Source organism: Saccostrea cucullata, unplaced genomic scaffold (genome assembly GCF_032062105.1).
Source record: "Saccostrea cucullata isolate Sc308-1 unplaced genomic scaffold, CSIRO_AGI_Scuc_v1 ctg114, whole genome shotgun sequence".
Classification (NCBI taxonomy): domain Eukaryota; kingdom Metazoa; phylum Mollusca; class Bivalvia; order Ostreida; family Ostreidae; genus Saccostrea; species Saccostrea cuccullata.
This window is the reverse complement of record NW_026930714.1, coordinates 351,169-365,545: the sequence shown is the minus strand read 5'-3', so window position 1 is coordinate 365,545 and position 14,377 is coordinate 351,169. Positions and strand designations below refer to the sequence as shown.

The 14,377-nt window shown below is 34.7% G+C and overlaps 1 protein-coding gene and 1 pseudogene across 1 annotated transcript in view; one reads left to right on the top strand and one right to left on the bottom strand.

The window, feature by feature from the left end:
* The window catches only part of LOC134229818 (propionyl-CoA carboxylase beta chain, mitochondrial-like), a 22,436-nt gene extending 8,059 nt beyond the window's left edge, over nt 1–14,377 (top strand). Inside the window, exons 9-17 of the mRNA XM_062711613.1 lie at nt 7,459–7,525; nt 7,822–7,942; nt 9,599–9,680; nt 10,012–10,135; nt 10,308–10,415; nt 10,623–10,723; nt 12,131–12,229; nt 12,481–12,577; nt 13,674–14,377. Of these exons, the coding sequence (XP_062567597.1) occupies nt 7,459–7,525; nt 7,822–7,942; nt 9,599–9,680; nt 10,012–10,135; nt 10,308–10,415; nt 10,623–10,723; nt 12,131–12,229; nt 12,481–12,577; nt 13,674–13,795 (921 nt within the window). The 3' untranslated portion in view covers nt 13,796–14,377. The remainder of the gene's footprint in view (nt 1–7,458; nt 7,526–7,821; nt 7,943–9,598; nt 9,681–10,011; nt 10,136–10,307; nt 10,416–10,622; nt 10,724–12,130; nt 12,230–12,480; nt 12,578–13,673) is intronic.
* Nucleotides 3,984–6,322, bottom strand: LOC134229819 (beta-1,4-galactosyltransferase galt-1-like; annotated as a pseudogene).

The window sequence follows — 14,377 nt, the reverse complement described above, 5'->3', positions numbered from 1 at the left end:
ACCCCCGGGGGTCATGATTTGAACAAACTTGAATCTACACTACCAGAGGATGCTTGCCTGTAAGTTTCAGCTTTCCTGGCACAGTGGTTCTTGAGAAGAAGATTTTTAAAGAATTTTCCTATAAATTTCTATGTAAAACTTTGATCGCCCATTGTGGCCCCGCCCTACCCCCGGGGACATGATTTGAACAAACTTGAATCTACAATACCAGAGGATGCTTGCCTGTAAGTTTCAGCTTTCCTGGCACAGTGGTTCTTGAGAAGAAGATTTTTAAAGAATTTTCCTATAAATTTATATGTAAAACTTTGATCGCCCATTGTGGCCCCGCCCTACCCCCGGGGACATGATTTGAACAAACTTGAATCTACACTACCTGAGGATGCTTGCCTGTAAGTTTCAGCTTTCCTGGCACAGTGGTTCTTGAGAAGAAGATTTTTAAAGAATTTTCCTATAAATTTATATGTAAAACTTTGATCGCCCATTGTGGCCCTGCCCTTCCCCCGGGGGTCATGATTTGTACAAAATTGAATCTACACTACCTGAGGACGCTTGCCTATAAGTTTCAGCTTTCCTGGCACAGTGGTTCTTGAGAAGAAGATTTTTAAGGAATTTTCCTATAAATTTCTATGTAAAACTTTGATCGCCCGTTGTGGCCCCGCCCTACCCCCGGGGGTCATGATTTTAACAAATTTGAATCTACACTACCTGAGGATGCTTGCCTATAAATTTCAGCTTTCCTGGCACAGTGGTTCTTGAGAAGAAGATTTTAAAGAATTTTCCTCTAAATTTCTATGTAAAACTTTGATCGCCCATTGTGGCCTTGCCCTACCCCCAGTGGTCATGATTTGAACAAACTTGAATCTACACTACCTGAGGATGCTTGCCTATAAGTTTCAGCTTTCATGGCACAGTGGTTCTTGAGAAGAAGATTTTTAAATCATACCATCAAATTTTCACTATTTCTGAATTATCTCCCCTTGAATAAGGGCATGGCCTTTCATTTGAAAAACTTGAATTCCCTTCACCTAAGGATACTTTGTGCCAAGTTTGGTTGAAATCGGCTTAGTGGTTCTTGAGAAGAAGTCGAAAATGTGAAAAGTTAACGACGACAACAATGCCAACGACGCCGACGACAACGACGACAACAAACAACGGACAAATTTTGATCAGAAAAGCTCACTTGAGCCTTCAGCTCAGGTGAGCTAATAAACATTACTTTGGCAGGGAATTATCAATTAAACAATAAAATGCTTTCTTTGTTTGTTATTACTGGAATTAACGGAAGCAGCTGTTGCAGAAAAAATACATAACCCGCGTAAGCGGGTTATGTAATTCTTTTCTGCAATAGCTGCGACCGCTAATTCCAGTAATAACAAACAAAGAAAGACATTTTATTGTTTATATTATATCTGTCTTTAAGTAATCATTTAAAGTAGGATTAAAAAGATTAATTATTGTATTAATGATTTGAACGTCTTTATACGTTTCATTGATGGAATGGCCACTGATCAAGAAATCTGTACAGGCGATAAGCCTAATGTAGTTCATGCAGTGATTAACGCAATGGGTTTTCTTAAGAAATAAAGGAGAAATTATTCAATGGATGTAAATATTGCCATTTTAACGACCCATAAAAGGTACCTTTCCTTCTTTAAAAAAATGTCAAAATTTTATATTTAGTTACAGAATTATCCTGATCAAGCATACATGTAACATTTAGAATATATTTGTCTATGATAATTCCAGAAATGAATGTCAGATTAGCTCTCAAAAGGCAGATTTTAGCAACATTGATCTCAGGATTCCCAGGGGAACATGCCCCACAGACTTCCAAAGTATATTCACACATCCAGCGCTGATGTCGAAAGTCAAAACTTTCTGTCGGCCCTTACGTGAAATGGGTGGACAGACAAAATACAGTAGAACATGCTTATAATGAAGTACTAGTCTAAGGGAATTGCAATTTTGATTTGTTATAAACGTAATCGGTACGTTAAATCTGTTAATGTTACAATATGTTTTAAAACCACAGGGATTAAAAATCTCTTGGCTGTTAGCATGAATTCATTATAAGCCTGTTTGCCATAATTGTCCCCCGCTTTCGCGAAAGCGAGGGGACATTAAATCTCATTCGTCTGTCCGTCAGTCTGTCAGTCCGTCCGTCTGTCCGTCCGTCACAAAAACTTTAACCTTGCCCATAACATTTGATTTAGTGGAGCTATGACTTTCATATTTCACATGTGTATCCCTTGTGAGAAGACCTTTCTTTGGGTACCACCATATTTGACCTTTTGACTTTGACCTTGGAGTTTGACCCACTTTTACACAAAAAAACCTAAACTTTTTCTTTGGCCATATCTTTTGAATGGTAAAAACTAGGACTTTCATATTTCACATATGCATTTTTTGCGTCAAGGCCTTTCATTGGATACCAACAAATTTGACCTTTTAACCTTGACCTTAGAGATTTCCGTACTTATGAAAAAACTTGAACCTTGATCATAACTTTTGAACAAAAAAGGCTAGGGCTTTCGAACTTCACATATGTAATTCTTGTGAGAAGACCTTTCATTGGATACCAATAACTTTGACCCTTTGACCTTGACCTTGGAGATTGAACTTATTTTCAAAAACTTTGACTATGACCACATCTTTTGAACGGTAGCCAGGACTTAATATTTTTTCATATATGTATTTTTTTGTCGCAAGACCTTTCATTGGATACCAACAACTTTGACCTTTTGACCTTGGAGATTTCCGTACTTTTGAAAAAACTTATACCTTGACCATATTTTTTGAATGGTAGAAATTAGGACTTACATATTTCACATATGTATTTTTTGTGGCAAGGCTTTTCATTGGATACCAACCATTCTGACATTTTGACCTTGACCTTGGAGATTTCTGTACTTATGAAAAAAAGTTTAACCCTGACCATGACATTTGAACGGTAAGGACTAGGGCTTTCGTACTTCAAATATGTAATCCTTATGAGAAGACCTTTCATTGGATACCAAGAACTTTGACCCTTTGACCTCGACCTTGGAGATTAACTTACTTTTCCAAAACTTTTACCTTGGCCATAACTATTGAACGGTTTATGTTAGGGTTTTCATCCTTCACATATGTATTACTTGTGACCTTTTTTAAGAAATCAACATATCCTTTCACCTTGGAGTTTGACCTGTCTTTCAAAAATTTATCCTTGGCCATAACTTTCTTTTGAACAGGGGGGGGGGTTGTATTTCACAATCGTATTTCTTGTCTGAAAACCCTGCTTTGGGTATATCAAATATATTTCATTTGCATTTCAGAAATGTTAAATCTTTGTTATGTTGCCATACGAGGTCATCTGTTTTTCACAAACACATCTTGTTCCTTATATTGAGAAGTGATGGGACTTTCATAGTTGACATGTGCATTACCTGTGACAAGATATTTCCAAGCATGCTTTGATTCTTACCCCTTGACCTTGACCTTCACAATTGACCTTATTTTTAAAAAAATTAACTTCAGTGATAATTTCTAAATAAATGAAATATGATAGTGTTTTCATATTAGACACAATATGTCAAAAAAATGAAATTTCACTTACAAAGACACCGAAAGCGGGGGACCACAATTCTTTGAATTTGCTTGTTATGTTTTACTATAGCTACTGTAGATAAATCCCTGTTTTGGGAGCAAAGTCATTCTCTGTTTACACTTGTAACATGACAATTTGAATATCTGTTTATTATCATTATTGTTTTGTACAAAAAGTGGGCTTCATCTTTGGCACATTAGCATGGTTATAAGCATAATACATTGTATTATGGTATATTATGTATGTCACAGTACTACTTGATATTTTGTAACTTACTTATAAATAACATTTACCGGTAATAAGGACCTTCACATTTTACACTGTGTGACGTAACTCGAACATTCGTACATGTATATACAATTGAGCATTTTAACAAATTTTAACAAATGCATATTTCTTGAGCTGTTGGACGATTAGTCTTTTGGCATGAACAGTGGGAGGGATTTCTTGATGATGTTTTTATAATTTGTAACTAGTTTCTCTGCGTATTTCAGTATTGTGTCATCCCTTACTTCAGGTAAACACCTGGCCTCAGAATCAAAGTGTTTGGCACATGATCTATAGTGGTGGATCTTAGCAATGGCAGGGTCCACATCAGTTACAAACATTGAATGTTTTAGGTGTCTGCTAACATGATGAATACCCATCTCCTCCACTTTTAGGGGCTGAACAATCAGTTTAGTTCTCGTGGAACTGAAAGATCTTGTTCTCACAAGGAGCTGTAGATAAGTTAGATATTGCTCTGTATCAAGAATTTGATTGGGAGCAAAGAAGGCACTTTTGAATGCCATCCCAGTATTTACAGAGTCACTGTAGTTTCCAGCCAATTCCAGCTCTTCTATCATCTCTAGCAGGGTGTAGTTGATGGTTGGAATGATGAATTCGTCAAGGTCCACAAACCCTAGGTAGTGGAATTGAGACATGTTCCTATAGAGACAGTCCTGAATGGCCAGTAACTGACCGTGGTACCAGATCTCTGTGTTCTGTATGTGGTCAGGAAGTCTCCAGTTCAGCAGAGTTACCTCCCCTTTAGACTTGTAGAAATTCAGGAGGTGGCCAATGGAAGGTGAAATGTCATGAAGATAAAAAGTGAAGTGAGATGCTCCTAAAATTTTCCAAAGCTCAATGAATTGGATGACAGCTGATATTGACAGTTCCCCAAATAATGGAGGCACACACAGGCCTAGCTTGTGTCTATGTATAGGTTTGCTAAGGGTCGGAGGACCTACCTTTAATCTTAACCATTGGCCCTCCATTACATGATAGAGACATGTAAAAGAGATCAGTGTTACGCTGTTTGTATTTAGCCAGAACTGAGATTGGAATGTCACACTCGTACACCCATCCTCCGTAATGCCTACCATGGTTTTCACTCATTTCTCTGTACGTCGCAGTGACGTTTCTGTACAGTTTCCCACTTCCTCTGAAATGACATTGTATTTCAGCCTCTCCCTGACGTTTTCGCAACACTATCATTCTGATTTTATTGCTGTCAGGTTTTCTGTTTTCTAAATATGTTGAGTACACATACACAAAAGAACCTAACTTTTTGAAGGCCGATTTTTTCTTTATTGGAAGATCGCTATGGATTTTGCCATGATCTTGGGGTATTTTTAACTGAGGAGCCTCTTTTTGAATGTGGAAAATCCACTTTTGTCCCAGAATTCCATCCATGCCAGGATCATTTGGTGGAACAATAACCTCCTCCTCTGGGTCCTGGGTGTAAGGAATCCCGACCTGTATGAGTAGCATGACGCCTGTATACAGCAGAAGAATCATGGGTACGGTGAATCGTAGGGTCGTCGCACGGAGCCTCATAATGCATGACAAGATGACAATGAATAGAACGAGATGTGTAGGGTCTGTCTTAAACTGTTATATATTGTGAGTTTAGGGAAGTGAACACTGTTACAGTAGCTGACATCATGTTAAACACATTACACAAAGTCTTTATCTCTTTTTATCCACTTCATTCTTCTGCTCACAGTGTAAGATTTTTTGGAAGTCATTTATATAGGTCTCAGTATTAGGTTACTCTGGTGGCAGAAAACTTACTTCCATAGCAATAGTGCTGCACAGAATATTGTATAGAGTCATAGTGTTTATTCCTTTACGTCAAATTTTTATGTTCAGGTGAATCGTAATAGTTGTCAAAGCTAGTACATCAAACATCTGCTGTCCATTCACTGTGTAACTCACTAAAAATTAAAGAAAATATGTGAAAAATCTACAAAGAGGAATTCTAATGGTTGAATGTATTGCGTTAGATTCAACCATGTTAACCATTATTATGTAACTTGAGAAAAATTTCTAGTGCAGCTGCATTAATTACTTGTAACTATACAACTTAAGAATAATGAATTCATTTCATGACCAAAAGGTTTATAAATATGACCCAGAGAAGTGATATATTTATATGTACATACTTGATATGGGAAGTTATTCTGGGTAACAGTACGAAGTTACTTGATAACAGTGAATGACACTATAGACACTCTAGTTTTAGTATAGAGATTTCTTAACCAGGCTTCAATCATACACCTGAAAGCTACAATTAGATATGATTTATCATCTGCTTTAACAAGATTTAACAGTCTTACCAGACTAAGGATTTAGTAAACCAGCAGTATAAATCCACCATTGAGCAGTGCCTCAGATCGCTGTCTGTTGAAACTTCCCAGCTTCTGATCACTTTTTAATCTCCTCTTGATGGGAGCAGTGAGGGGCTCAGTAGGGGGAAATTCCAGCCAATTTTTGAACTAGCGAGGGACACCATGGGAGCATGCTTATCAGAGTTTGCACTAGTACTCTCTGCTTTTCATACAATTTTTTTTTATCATAACGATTTATCTTCAATGACCTTAAGGTCTGTTTTGAAGGCTCTTATGACTTTGATATTAGATCCCTTGTTTTAGGTTAACTTGACTCTCATTGACATGCTGTGTAAGTGCAGCTGGAGTATAATTGCTTGAAAGTCTAGACGTGGTGATACAGTCATAACTTTTATCCCTGAAAAGGGAGAGATATGTAAACAGATAAGTATATCACTGGATTATAGACACAGCTGTGGTGATAAGCTGGATTCTGAAGGAGATCATGTTTACACTTCAATAATCCTTAGGGATGTCTAAACAAATAAAACAGCTAGAGAAGGAGAGCCAAATTAATGAATATCATTATATGGAATAAATTGTTAATTTTTAGTGATGAGGTGAATTTGAATAATTTTTTAATAATAATCAATTTTTTATAGATCATAAGAAATATCATCTTTATTAAAATGATCCAAAATGTTACACATGTATATTATGAAATTAATTATATGTCACCAGAAATTATAATATTTACATCAACATATATATCTACTGATAGTGCATTACTGAAAATTTAAGAAATATTTTCCAAGCATAAAGAACTTTTTCTTTATGCTTCACGTGTGATTGTTGTGTGTAAATGTAAAGTTTGTAATTCTTTTAAAACCTTTAGCGTTTTTCTTTTAAAACCTTTAGCGTTTTTCTTCTTCAATTCAGAAGGGAAAGGAGAGGGGGTTACGTTACTATCATTAAAACTGTATTTTAGTTTGAACCTTACAAAATGACAACATCTCTCATTGTTTTTATTTTTCCTTCAAATTTTACTTTTCTGTGACAATAGTATTTACCAAATAACCTATTTGACAATCACATGGGACCTGAGTGTCAGAGTCTTCATCTTTCAATACATGCAATGTCAACTGATTTAGATCTTAAGTTTTAACACATTCTGTCTGATTTTTCTTGACTTCCACACTTACATGTACTTCCCCTCATTTTATTCATTGGGTTTTGTAGTTTTAGCATCAAGAATGATTTCTATTAATTTTGATATTGTAGTCGGTTACCGGGGAAACGGTCACTCAGGAGGAGCTGGGTGGAGCCAAAACTCACACAGGAACCTCAGGTAGGTTGTACAATTCTTACCTGTTATTGGCTGTTGAATCATGATTATAAAAAAAACCTCAAAATCTAATCCCCACATATCAATTTTTCTCTCTCAAACCTAAAAAAATTGTCCTCATGAAAATATGTGATTTTACAGTATATTAGGAAAATATAAGTATTTAGGAATAAATCTTCGAAAATCAGGAAAATTAAAACCATTTAACCATAAAAATGTATAAAATTGGTAAGTGTAGCTCTCTAAGCAATTGAGATTGAATAGATATTAGCTATATATTGAGTTTTTGTCTTTGATAGGTGTGGCCCATGGAGCATTTGAGAATGATGTGGAGACCCTGCTACAGGTCCGGGACTTCTTTAATTTCCTCCCCCTCAGTAATCAAGACCCCTCCCCCATCAGGGACTGCAGTGACCCTTGGTAAGGAGGAGCTGGATTTTCTATAAAATAGAATTGTGTAATTCTTTATCCTAAATTAATATGCAGGGGGGAGGAATGAGAAGCCAAGCTTACTTAAAGACCCAATTTTTTTACCGTACGGTTACCTGAGGAGGGGGAGTGGTCCAAGTAACAGTGGTGTTATTTACCTGGAGACCCCCAATACCCAAGATGTCAAAAATCTACATACACGTAGCATTACACAGGAAGTCTGTGTCTGGTATCAGGGTCAACATTCCGTGTTTCGTGTCTAAATTTGAGTGAAACTACTTGAAATAATTGAAATATTTCTATATAAAATTTTTTTTATAAATAATTTCAGCGATATCTTATGAAGAAAAAAATTGTAAAGAAATATCGTTTTTATATTTTAAAAGATGACAAATTAAAGAAAAGAACACAGAGTAAACCTACAAAGTAAATATATCTTTTTTTAATTACCGGTAAACTTGTGTAAATATCAAAATAAAAAAAAAAAAAAATTCATTCATAGGTAGGCCTATCTGTCGTGTGACAATGTACCGTACCGCGATAGGAATATTGCCTACGTTCTGATCAACAATAGTGTCGAAAATATTCACTATTTCCGGGTGTTCGTACGGTGTGATTAAAAATTTTTATTGTTTGCGAGATATTTTTTTTAAAATACTTTTAAGAATTGATCTTTGGCTGTATATATTCATTTTTAATTTCGAATATTGGGTATTGACAGATGTTAGGAAATTCGAACTAAAAGTTACAATCTCGAAACTCGACAGCTGTTTCTGACATTTCAGAACTTTACAATGGAACATGGTATAGATTGTATTCATATATAAGTAGATAAAACATCAGATAAAGGAATTTTTTATCCGTGCCGTTTGTGCTAAATATCTTTTCCTATTTTCCATAATCCAATTTTAATCGGCAAATAGCGTTTCCGTGCACAGACTGGTCTAAATTCTACAGAGCAGATATCTTGGAGGACATATCGCCTAAAATACAATATAGCCGTTGAGATTAAAAGCAAATATTTTATGAAGTCATGTTTTATTTATCTACTCTCAATTGTTTTTAAAATAAAATTTTACCAAGATTCTTTTTTTAACCCCCGTGTATACAAGGCGGCTACATGAAAGTGTTTGACGCGTGACCAGGCAATCGTTTTCAAAGGACACAAACTCAGACTATCATCAGGTAGCACGGGTAGCTGACCTGTCAATCAAATCAGAAGCTATTGTTTTTTTAATGATTGACAGGCGGTAAATTATTGATCTTGAATCAGGTAGATTTTGGGGGCGTTAGCATAAAATTGGGTGTTTAAATAACATTTCAAGCATTTTTACATCACCTCGAAGGAAAAGCAATGTTTGATTTATTTCCATGTCTAAAAACAGATCAGAAAATGTATCTTTAAAATTCAAGAAGCTGAAAAGAGTTCCTTTAGTTCTTTCTCTCTCTCTTTTGGAAAAATAAAATGTGCTTATGATAAGGATGAAAATGTTTTTCTGATTTTTCCTCGTGTTTGTTTATTTAGTTCATCACACATGTAAATAAATGTATACTGTGTTGCATTCTCTAATTCTCTATGCACATTTGTTTTCTATGCAGTCATATTGCATTAATTCTCATGTAAAATGATTTTATTCTCTGATGCAGGGATAGAGAGGTTGCAGGATTAGACACAGTTGTTCCCCTTGAAACAACAGCAGCATATGACATTAAAGATGTGATAAAAGGGGTAAGGAGAAATTTTGTAATTCAACTTTTTAAAATTTTACTACTGTCACAAATGGAATGAATTTATATTATAAAAAAAAAAACTGAAAGAGGCAAAATTAGAACAAGAAACATGATTTAAAAATATTATTATCTTTGCGAAAAATTGCTTGACCTCAATTTTTAAATTTTATAAGGATGACTGTTTCCTTGAAAAAATTAATTATAAAAAATCAACCATACTCTGCTAATATAGTAATATTATTAGTTTACAATTTATTAATTTAATGAGATAAAATTAATTTTTGACCTACCTTCATCTCTCATGACTTCTGATTGGTCTATTTCTCCAGGTAGCTGATGATTCCGAATTCTTTGAGATCATGCCTATGTATGCTAAGAACATTGTTGTGGGATTTACTAGAATGAATGGCAGGACAGTTGGTATGGTGGGGAATCAGCCAAAAGTCGCTGCAGGTAAAGTCTGTCTATAACATCAAGGGTCATCAAATTCATAAGCCAGTTCTTATAACAAGGCCATTTTGGTAGCATATTTATTGAAGTGCAAAGATAACTAAAATTTATTGAAAATTGACATTAATTTATTTGTTTTCTGGACTATCTGTAAAATCTTTATATTTGTTGTCAGGTTGTTTAGATATTAATGCCTCAGTGAAGGGTGCACGATTTGTCAGATTCTGTGATGCCTTCAATATCCCTCTGGTGACATTTGTGGATGTACCAGGATTTTTACCAGGTTTGTCAGAAATACATCACAATAGCTTTTCTTTAAGCCCATCGTCTTGCCTTAAGCTTGGTAATGGTCTGGGTAAAAAACAGTCCAGTTCTGCAATATATACTTGATAATTTTAATTTAAAAATCAGATGCTACTTCTCATGAAATCTGGAAAAGAATGATTTTATTTGCTTGATACTCATGTTGTTTTATTTCCTTTTTAATCAGGCACTGCACAGGAGTATGGGGGAATTATAAGAAATGGTGCCAAGCTTTTATTTGCCTACGCTGAGGCCACTGTTCCTAAGATCACAGTTATTACTCGAAAGGTCAGGCTTCATAAACCAGCACTGATGTATAGCAATTCAGTATATAAATATTCTTTAATTTTGATTTGATATTTTTCTATAGGAAGTACAATTCAGCTGATCATTTTTATAAAAAATGTAGTTTAAAAAAGAATTAGACAAAATAAGCACAGTATACATGTACTCAGATTTGATGGCTAATGTGATAAGGGAGAATACTCTTACTCACAGAACTTGCAAATATTTCTATTGTTATTAATTTTCTCTGTATTGAACAATTTACATTCAAAGAAATAGTCTCCATTTTTTCTGAAGATATCTCCTTAATTATAACATTTTTTCCAGTCCTGACATTTTTGGATAAAGATCAATATATATACATGATACATTAAAAACCAAAAAAATACAAAAACAAGATTTGTTTGTGAAACACTATGCACCCTGCGGCAACAAAGTTCTAAAAAGCAATTTTTAGCAAATAGGTCACAGTCAAAGTCACACGATCATTGTCCTTGGTGTCATTTGAAAGCACTCAATTAGTGGAGTACGCATATCAAATATAAAGTCTCTATCTCCTATGGTTCAAAAGTTGTGGCGAAAGTTCGAAAAGGCTTTTTTTAGCATATAGGTTACAGTCAAGGTCACAAGGTCATTGACCTTGTGGGTATTTGAAAGAACTTAATTAATGGAGTATGCATACCAAATATGAAGTCTCTATCTCATATGGTTCAGAAGTTATGGCGAAAGTTCGAAAAAGCTATTTTTAGTATATAGGTCACAGTCAAGGTCACAATGTCCTTGACCTTGTTGGTATTTGAAAGAATTTAATTAATGGAGTATGCACCAAATCTGAAGTCTCTATCTCATATGGTTCAGAAGTTATGGCGAAAGTTCGAAAAAGCTATTTTTAACATATAGGTCACAGTCAAGGTCACAAGGTCATTGACCTTGGTGCCAGTTGAAAGTGCTTAATTAGTTGAGTATGCACATCAAATATGAAGTCTCTGTCTCTCACAGCTTAAAAGTTATGGCGAAGGTTAAAGTTGACAACCGACAAAAAAGACAGACAGGACAAAAACAAATACGTCCCGAAAACCTAGAGAAGTCTCTATCTCATATGGTTCAGAAGTTATGGTGAAAGTTTGAAAAAGCTATTTTTAGCATAGAGGTCACAGTCAAGGTCACAAGGTCATTGACCTTGGTGTCAGTTGAAAGTGCTTAATTAGTTGAGTATGCATATCAAATATGAAGTTTGTTCAAAAGTTATGAATTAAAGTGACTATACGCCCATTTTGCATTAGAAATCCATTTATTTTTTAAAGTCATATACATGTACATGTATCTTTAATATAACATTTTCTATGGTACATTTTTGTGAAATACTACATGTATTGCTCAGTTGTGAACATTTGAGTTGTTTATTTATAGGCGTATGGTGGAGCATATGATGTGATGAGTTCTAAACATCTCAGGGGGGATACCAACTATGCCTGGCCCACCGCAGAAGTAGCTGTCATGGGAGCAAAGGTCAGTATGTTTGATGTCTTATTTTTGTAAAACAGCCTCAGCTTGTTCTCTGATAAAGTATTAAAAATATATATATACAACTGTCTGTTATACGCTTGTAATCAAGAGTGTGCTAATTGACATCTCTGAAATGCATGAAATATTTTAATACGAACAAGTTTCCAATTTTAAAAGAACACACTGCAAAGTCTATTTGCATATTCTTTGAACCTGTGAATGAGCAGTTTTATTGTACAGCTATGTTTTGACAGGGAGCTGTCTCGATCATTTTCCGGGGTAAGGACCAGGAAAAGAAGGAGGCAGAGTACGTGGAAAATTTTGCCAATCCTTTCCCGGCCTCCAAAAGAGGTGAGAGTTTCTATTACTTACAAAGAATTGTCAGAGTGTGTTCTGTTAGAATCTAATGAACTATGACTCTAATGAATAGTCAAAAGGGGTTTGCATGATGCATATTGTACTTTGTGGCTACCCTTTAAATCCAGTGCTTGGATTCAGTTTGTTTGAGAGTTTATATTTTATTGCTGGCCTCTATGTGACCTCTGACATTGAGGCCCCAATTGGCTTATAATCAAAAAGATTTAGTTGCCAATGCAAATTTTTAGTAGCCAGGAAAATTTTTCTTAGCCAATTTAAAAACTTACATTTAAGGAATCACTGTCTAGTTAGGAGGGTATGCCAGGGCATCAACAATAGTTGGAAACATGGGATAATTTGCATATCAACAATTAGAAATGGAAATATTAGTCAATACTGTGTACAGGGTTATTTTCGCCCTTTTGAACTTGTGAACAATTTTGCCCCGTTTTAAATTCACCCAGTCATAGTTCTGTTTAAGAAATTATGAGGTGTCATTTTAAATTTGCCCAATCAAGGAGAGGGCGAAAGGGGCGAAAATGAAACGGGGGCAAAATTTCCCTGTATACAGTATATAGAGACGTGCCCATTGCCTACTTTTAAACTATTGTTCTGCTCATTATTATAAAAAAAATTGAAAATGCATGTTTACAGTTCAGTAATATGATCACCAAGTCAATTTTAAATGGTTGCCAATTTGGAGACTTGTAGAAAAATTTTAGAGCCCATCAAAATTTTTAGGCGCCATGGCAACTAAATTACTGAAATTTTGACGAGTCTTAAGAATTCTTCCCTATTTTAGGAGATAAGTGCTCAATTAATTGCATAAGAATATACAATGTATTGATGTTAAACCAGTATAAAATAGTCCTTTTGGGCCTTTTTTTTTGTCCGGAATGTGAACTGTTATCATTTAAACAAGACAGAATGATATAAAAATTTTATAAATCCTACTAAGCTTCCTCTTTAAGGTCCACTGTAGTCCTTTTGAGCCTTTTTTTTTAATAAACTGTGTTATTGTGAATGAATACATTTAATAAATCTTTAACTTCCTCTCTACCAATAAAAAATCTTTTCCATTTCTTTGTAGGTTTTGTGGATGACATAATTGAGCCTCGTGCTACACGGAAACAGATTTGTATGGACCTGGACATGTTAGCCAGTAAAAAGCTGGCCAATCCGTGGAAAAAACACGCCAACATGCCGCTCTAACCAGAGGATATCATAGAATTATATTCTACTGACTCAATGCTGCCACAATGCATGATCATTATGTCCAGTGCTATAGACACCATAAGCTTTCTGCTTGATATTAGAACATATTTATGCATTTAGCAGGATCTTTAAATATGGATTGAAAAACTGTATGTTATAAATGTTTGAGTAAAAGTCTTGGCATTAATGCCAGTGTTGATTATTGTGTGAAATTATAAGACAATTATATATATTTCTGTGTTAAGACATATTTCCAGGACAGAGAAACTGAAGAATGAAACTGTAGATTTGTCATTAAAGTTTGCTTCATTGCAATTTAAAAAAGTGAAATCCTTGAATGTTAAAAATACATTTAGTGTAATATCCTTGCATAAGTACTTGTAAAAAGATTTGTTTACAGTAATGTAATAAAAATAATAGTCTACAAGGTATGAAATGTAACACACATAGATTTTTTACAGAGGTATCAAAAATGGTACATTTTTACTTGGTATTTTTAGGTTTTTCAATTTTGATATACTTTTGTGTGACCTGTATTTAATGACATCTTACATTGTCTATTAAATATTTGTTTCCAAA